General features: G+C 35.7%; 1 protein-coding gene across 5 annotated transcripts in view; it reads left to right on the top strand.

Moving 5' to 3' along the window:
* The window catches only part of itsn1 (intersectin 1 (SH3 domain protein)), a 61,132-nt gene that overhangs the window by 19,444 nt on the left and 33,379 nt on the right, over nt 1–8,309 (top strand). For 3 of the 5 annotated variants that reach the window (XM_015048399.1, XM_015048401.1, XM_015048400.1), the window contains exons 14-17: nt 235–375; nt 1,496–1,583; nt 2,114–2,253; nt 5,178–5,261. In XM_015048399.1, coding sequence (XP_014903885.1) covers nt 235–375; nt 1,496–1,583; nt 2,114–2,253; nt 5,178–5,261 — 453 coding nt within the window. The remainder of the gene's footprint in view (nt 1–234; nt 376–1,495; nt 1,584–2,113; nt 2,254–5,177; nt 5,262–8,309) is intronic. The other 2 variants (XM_015048402.1, XM_015048403.1) reach the window with 1 other exon arrangement.

Consider the following 8,309-nt stretch of genomic DNA (forward strand, 5'->3'; position numbering starts at 1 on the left):
TGTCATAATTTACCGAATGACACTTTATGACGACAGTCATAAATATTCATGAAGACTTATTGATGTTCATGACAGAGTCATGTCAGTCTTATTCAACCCCCTTCAAATAAAGTGTTACCGATTCTTTTCCTCATATTCACTTAATGGACAGATGCGGATTATGTTTTCTCTTTTTTTTTTTTGCTAGGGGATAAATAGAATAAATTGAACAATACGTGTTTTCCTGTTCTCCAGAATGATAAGAAGAACCAGCTGGAAGGTAAACTGAAGGATGTTCGGTTTCGTCTTTCAACTCAGCGGAGAGAGATGGAGCAGACCAATCAGACGAGAGAGACACGCATCGCCGAAATCACACAGCTTCAGCAGCAGCTTCAGGTACATAAACTCAACACACACACAGACATTCTTTCCCATCTCATTTATCTAAGTCTGTTATGTTGCACACCTTTGGGTTTTGTTGTAATCTTCAGCTTGAGGAGAATTAGGACTAACAATTCCTTGAATGATTTGAATACCTCAAATGTTAAAATTCCTTGAGGAAAATTGACCTGCCTCGAAGCTTTGTTAAATTATGTTTTATTAATTAGTGCACCTTGCTCCAGCCGAGTCATTATTTGTGTTGCATAGCGCTCTCACTTCCGTCTATGAGTTGTTGACAAAAGTTAAGTGTTGGCAACGAAACGTCAAATTTCAGGTTCGGTTTGGTAGGATTTTATTGATTGATGGTAATGTACGGGTTTTTATCTTTTTCGGGGGATCACTAAGCATCCTTAAATTGATAGGAGTGATTCCTGGAGTTTGGCAGCTTTTCTCCTACCAGAGCTGCTGGTTCAGAGCGAACGGCACGCCAGGAGTATTTATACAGGTGAGCGGATAAACTGAACACTGCGGCCACCTGCGCTGTAGTTGATGATTAACGTATGTGTAGCTTTACGGACAAATCGCAAAATACATTTCATATCATCCCGGTCTCAACAAATGGGTGGCGGAGTGCATCGTGGCGGTACATATCTGGTAGATGCTTCTGTGTGTGACAAAATCCCGTCACTAACATGGACACAGAAGCTATAAATGTCTCAGTAAGGTGCGAGTTCATGTATTACATTGACTGAAGATTAAAAATAACTAAAAGCTGGAGCATAGACATTTTTTTAAAAGCGTATTTGTGAGCCTGCCTCTTTATTATTACATTGAATATAATTTCAGATTTTTGTATAACTTTTCTTTAGGTTAACTAATTTTCTAAAAAACAGAACAGTAATAGAAGAAATGCTCAAATATGAAAAATTGGACTGATGTTGACTGCTGTTACGTTAGATTTACCAATATCTTATTTTATCCAAAAAAAAATTTATGATGACTTGATTAATCGTAAGAATAATCGATAGAATACTCGATTACTAAAATATTTGTTTACAACCGCCCTAGCTGTAAGTTAAAGCAGAGGTGTAAGGTGTGTGTTAGTGTGTGGTTGATGTTTTTCTGTTGTCTGCAGGACTCTCAACAGTGGCTGGGGAGGCTCATTCCTGACAAGCAGAATCTGAATGAGCAGTTAAAGCAGGTCCAGCAGAACAGTTTGCACCGTGAGTCAAACACACACAGCAGGGTTTCTGTCTGGAAAAGCATGGGACTTGAGTCTTTTATCCAGAAAATTAAACAAGAACATCACTACAGTTTAGAAATGAATTAGAAAATATTTTCTTTTTTTCCATATTTCTTTCTTTACGTCATGACGTACTTCTCTCTTTCATTTTGTCTTCCTTTATTTGCCTTTTTCTTTCTTTCTCTTTCCTTTTTCTGCATTTCTTTCTCTTTTTCTCTTTCTTCCTTTCTTTGTTTTTCTTTTATTTGTTTTACATTTCTTTCTCTCTTTTTTTGTCTCTGTTTCTTTCTTTCCATCTTTCTAAATTTTCCCATGATGTTAGAAAAAGTTCTGAGCTCTGGAAACTCTTGTACTATATCAGATTAAAAGGTTTGTTTTATAGCAGCAGCCAAGATTCTGATCATTTTTCCTGAATTTTATAGTAACTTCTAAGAAACCAGGAGTTGTCCTACTGCCTAAGTTTATCTAACTAACATCATCTACTCTGTCTGTGTGCGTGTGTGTGTTTAGGTGACAGCCTGTCATCGCTGCAGAAAGCCATTGAACAAAAGGAGAATAGCAGGCAGCAGCTCAAAGAGCAGCTGGATTCAGTGGAGAGGGAGACCAGAGCTAAACTGTTGGAAATAGACGCCTTCAACACACAGCTGAAGGTAATGACACAATGCGTTTTTAGAGCGCATCATGAGACAAAGAAAACATAGATACACAACATAAATATTTAGCAAAGTTTACTGTTTGAGGGATAGGTTAAATAAATTGAAATGCAGCTTTAAGCTGGAGTTGCTGAAGAAATCTCAGCTACAAAACCAAAACATGCCTAAGTGTAGAAAGTCCACAAAGTTGGTAAAAGTACCAGCTGATAATGCAATAATGTTGTTTTAATAAAGATCAAACCCCACAAATAGGATTTCGACCCATGTGAGTAAAACTGCTCCAATCAGTCTGCGCTCTTTAACAATATTGAAGACAGACAGCTTGATTGGCAAGGCTGATACTGGATCAATAAACTATTTAGAAAACACAAAATGGTGTTAATTTTAAAAGAATAACATTTATATAATATTGTCATAGATTATTCATACTGTTCCAGACATTTTCAAAATCCTTAGTAAAGCTTCAAAACATTTAAAGACCATACATAAAAATTTTGATTATTGGCACTTTAGGTTTAATATTGACCGATTTAATACTTAAGAGGAAAAATGTCTGATACATAAAACAAGATAATGGTATATTCCCTGTAAAGTTTATTCATAAACTCTATTGTAGAGAGAGAAAATGAACCAGTCAAATGCTTATTCTCTACTTCTATAATGATGTCCATTTTTCATAGCATTCATCTCAAAGCTTAGTTGTACTTTGTTTATTAGTGAACTGAGCTTTGGTGCGTTTCTGTTCCTATGGATGTTGTACTGCTGCCGCTGCCACGTTTAATTGTTGTGTTTTTGGCGCCAGATTATGGAAGCAAACAACTGGTTATTTACAGTGTATTTATAGACCGTGTCCATTGTCACATTTTCTCCTGTTACAATGATAAACTTCCCCATAAATTCTTTGGATTTGTGAGATAGACCATCCTGAAATAGTGCATAAGTGTGAAGTGGAAGGAAAATTATTTTCTAGAGTTATGCTGCTACTAGTGACAGCAAGTTGAATTCTTTTTGTTGACTTCTGTACATGTTTGATCATTTATTTCCTTTGGATTTGGAATGCTGTGCAGCTGAAAAGAATTTTGCCTCAGCCTGCCACAATAACAAATTTTGCTGGACAATAAATTGTCCCAGAAATTGTTGTGATAAATGATAATATTGTTATTTTGACACTATTGTCAAGTAACCTAATGATAATGGCCCAGTAATACTAGTTTTCCCTGTCAAAGACCAATAAACTTTGATTTTGTAAAGAACACCTAGCACTGGAACTAGAAGGGGTATTAAATATCCAAAATAAAACTAAGCAAACAAAAACAATAAATAAAAGCCACACATAACCAAAACTGCAACTAAAATGGATTATGAAGTATCTGTAAACAAAATGGCCATTCAAAATATATTAGTCCTCTGAATTGAAATTGTTGAGCTGATTTTAATTTATTAATGTGGTTAATTGCTTATTGAGACAGGCTGCTACAGGAGATCCTTCCAGCCCACATCTCCACCATCCGCAATAACTAATTAAGGCTATTAGTTATGGCTATGTCGTAAATGAGTTACAACATTTAACTTAACCTTTTAGAAAAAAAATATTTTTAAATTGAATTTTTCTGCGTCTTAACAGGTTTCTTTCATATGTATGCAACATTTTCCTTCAGTTTCACAATAATATGCTGTTGGATGTCAATTTATCATTCATGAAGAAGTTTATGGGCACTGATGATTTGACCAGCAAAAGATTAGATTTATTCAGTATGACGACATATTAGGGGCATTGTAGAAAGATTAGAAAAAAAATGTACTGGTTTAAAAAAAAAATTCTAGAAAAAAAAACTTTTTTACAAAAACTTAGAAAATTTCTGAGTTTGAAAAGTCAAAAATTTGCTTGAAAATTTTAGATTAATCTCAAAATGTATCTAGAAAAAACATGGAAAGTTCTGAAAGTCCACAAAAAGGAGGAGTAAATTTCCACCAAAAAACTCAAATATTTTGAAATTCATCTCAGAATTGTTTTAGAAAAAAAAGGAAAATTTCTAGTTCAAAATTTCCACAGGTCAAAAATTTTCTGAATTTCACATTACTTAAAATAATTATGAAATTTATCACAAAATTTTAGAATTTTTTACTAGCAAATTTTCAACTTTTGGAGCCCAGAAATCTCCCAAGGAACTTGCAGAGATTAATCTCAAACTTTCTGATTTTTTTTTTTTTTTTTGGCAAAATGTACTCTTTTTTCTGTCTACAATGGCTCCAACACACCATGATACTTCAGAACCAGTTAGTCTTTATTTTATTCTATCTTATCTTATCTAGGTCCGTGGGAGAGGTCAGAGAATGCAGACTCAGTCTTGTTGTGTGTCATAGCCAGAAGCAGATGGGAACACTCAGGAGATGGAGGAAGGCAGAAGAACAGCTACCATAGAGACAAAAATAAACTAATTTTCTAACCACTAATCTAATCAATGTGGCTCAGGATTTATGTAGCGAAGCCAACATAACAGAGGTGTCAGTAGAAGTAGAACAGAAAGTAATAAAGCAGTTTCTTTCAACTCAAAGCACGTCTCAGTTGTGTAGTTCTTTACAGTAAACGAGACAAACATCACTGAGGTGCGAACAATATTTGACTTTACTTCCCTCTACCCTCCCCTCCATACCGCTATAACTCCCTAAATCTTCCTTGGTCACTGCTGTGCCTCTTTAACGACTGGGGCTCTACATCTGCTCTGCTTCTGTACCTGTTTGTTTGCTGTTTTTATTTTTGCTCCTGGCTGTACTTTTTATTTTGTTTCTGCTTCCTCAACCTGCATTCCTCCCATTCATTTTCTCCCTGTTATTATTTGTTCAACCCACTTATTAAATCCCTCCTATATTTTCTACTCCTTTCATTTACCTCCCACACTGGCCTTTTGCTCCCATGCCAGTGTCTGTGTGAGTTCTATGCCAACCACTGTGCCAGGATAGAAGCCCTGCGACGCCAGCTTCACCGCCAAGAGAAAGGGAGACAGGTAGAGCACACTGCCATGGCTGGAATGGGGTGGTACTGCAGTTGGGATATACTTAGTGGTTATCTAACTGGAGTTCTGCTGCTGATCATCAGCTGACCACCAAGGTCAGTTTTTTGTGTTTGAAATGGATATTTACCAGGTGACTAACTTGCTTTTGACTTTAACCACCAAGAAGCAGAACCCTGAAAGGCTTTTTGTGTGTTGATGGTTGAGAGTAACCTAACTACACAGCACTAGCTACGTTTCTGTTATAAATGTGTCCAAAACTTTGTCAGTCGTCCACTAATATCGAAGAAACACAGTTTCGCAATTGGGGTGTTTTCATTAAATATGAAACAGATGTGAATAAGTAAGTCGTTAAAAATAAAAACATGCCGTGCCATCATCCTTCTACCACTTCCTGTTATGTTGGATACAGCCGAAACAGCACCTCATCCAAGCGTAAAAACATTTTTCATAAAAAATATATATAATATAATATATATAAATAATGTTTTTAAAGCAAATTTATTTTTCGGAACTCCAATTACAACTAAATATCAGTTAATGCTTTAATATTAGCAGAACTAATGTTTGATTAGTGCTTTAGGATTGGCACAACTAATGTTTTTAGCTAGCATTGCCCACTACTGCTAATTGAGCATCAAATAATCTCTTAATAGAGCCAAATGGAACAAATTCGGATGTGTATTAGATTTTTGAGGCTTACTACTGAAAACATATTTTTCCTGGAATTTTTACTTTGTTTTAAAAGAAACTTCTTTTTACATATTTTTTATAAAAATAAGTTTTTGAATATGAGTAGCATCATAGCACAAAATACGGTAATTGAAACGGTGCCGGCATCTTGCTTGTTTGCATAACGCTGACTAAGCCAGCTTTTGTTAATATGTGTTGCTCATCACAGTGAATCACAAACGTCCTCCTTTAAATGAGTCACCATCATAGCTTTAAAAAACAGCTGCCATTTGGAATAAATTAGGACTTTGAAGGCAAATATGAACAACTGTGGTTGAAGGAATTTTAAACCCTCAAAGCTCTTTTTGCCTTTCATGTTTCTAATATTAAACACTTTATACCACAAGAGTATGTTTAACTTATTGGTTGTTAATACTAAGAGTGTTTACAAAGAGCTCAGATAGTAACAAACTGACAAAAAAGTTCACTTTTATTCTTTCAATGACGAAATTGTGAACAAAATTATTGAAACGCTGAGAGATATACCTTCTGTATTTGTGTGTATTGCCTGTTGTATGCGTGCGTGTGTGTGTGTTTCAGCGCCAGGAGCAGGGACAACTGCAGGAGTTATTATCAGCCATCAGTTTGTCTGACTCGGTTAGCCTGCGCTATAATGGTCCATATAACAACCCATCATTTCCTTCTCATAATCACCCTTTTTCTGTCTTTCTGTCCTTTCTTTGGTCTCTTTCTGTATCTTCTTCCTTATTGCTTTTATTTGTCTTTTTAAAATCCTTTGTCTTTCCCTTACATTGTGTTGTTTAGCTACCTGCTTATCCAACTAGCTAGCTTTGTTCTTTTAGCTAACAGTAGAGATGCACTGATCAGACATTTTTACAGAGCTTCTGATACAGATTTTTGCTGATTCAATATAGATTCCCCAAGATAACATAAGTTCTAATTTAAGCCTGAGATGTAGAAATGTCTGTTAATATTGCTAAACCGCTTATTTTCCATGTCAGGTAGCTAGTAGTAGAAACAGAACCTAGCCTGCAACATGCTAAGGTTTGCTGCAGCTCAGTTCACTCTTGTACCATTATCTTAGAATTGGAGTAGCTCAGTTACTGTAGTTCTAATTTGTTCTTTTTGTCCACTTTTGTTTATAAGTTTTATTTTTCAAATTGAGGCATTGCATGTTTGGACTGTTATTCCATCTGGTTTTGAGTGCTGTGCATCTGGAAGGATTTTTGCTTTTAATTTTTTTACTTTAAGGCAGTTATTATGATGCATAACTGTGCCAACAAGATGCTTTTACATCTGGAAGCAGCTGATTATCATCCCAAAGCTCAAATAATACTTGAACTATGGCCCCAAATCCCAGAAGAGGTAGAATTACAACATATATCAAATTATGAGACCACACAGATTTAAAGAGGAGCGGAATGCTCCAAAAGTAAAAAATGGCAGCAGAGTGGAATGAGCAAAACCTATCAAAGTGTCCTGTGTTAAGCAGAATGACTAGCCGGCTTGCAACCATAGAAATTTTAAAAGCCTCATTCTGAAAATGGCTAACTATAACAATTATTTGCTTCATAACATCTTTCATACTGTAGCGTTGTTGTTGTTGTTGAAGCCTGCGCTGGTCTGCCAAGCTTAAACTAGTCCAATTGTGTCTCAGTGCATCTTTAGCTAACACTGTTGACATTTTTATGGCGTTCTTTGCTATGCAAGGCTACTTCACCTCACGTCACTGTAGTCCCGCCTTAACTATTGTTGTTTCAACCTGACAGGAAGCTGGGAGAGTTGTGTTAGGTTTAAAAATAAACGGGTTTAATGTGTGTGTGTGTGTGTGTGTGTGTGTGTGTGTGTGTGTGTGTGTGTTTGTGTGTGGGTGTGTGTGTGTGCGCGCGCACGTGCGTGTGTGTGCACTTGAGTGCGTGTGTGTGCACTTGCGTGCTTGTGTGTGTGCGCTGCTCAAATTAAAGTTCCTTTATTCATTGGCTACATTTGTAATGTGTCAATTTAAAATTTTGACTCCATAAGTTAATGATTGCTAGTAAATCCTAAGTACTTTATACTGAGCTAAAATGGAGAATTGAAATATTATACTGAAATATTAAAATCAGTATGACTGAAAAATGGAAGCATATGAAGACTGTTGCCAGGGAAAATGGGCCAGAACATGAATTAGGACAGACCTACTTAAAATGCACATTTTAATGTATAGCTAGTTTATTTACTTAGATGAAAGGTTTAATAACACTAACAAAATTTGAGGGTTTTTTTTTTTTTTTTTTTTTTTTTTTAAATTTTTTTTCCAAAAAAATGGATTTTTGGGTTTTTTTGGGGGGGGGGAAAAATTTTTTAAAA

This window comes from Poecilia latipinna, unplaced genomic scaffold (assembly GCF_001443285.1).
Source record: "Poecilia latipinna isolate Pla-1442-1.1 unplaced genomic scaffold, P_latipinna-1.0 Scaffold881, whole genome shotgun sequence".
Classification (NCBI taxonomy): Eukaryota; Metazoa; Chordata; class Actinopteri; order Cyprinodontiformes; family Poeciliidae; genus Poecilia; species Poecilia latipinna.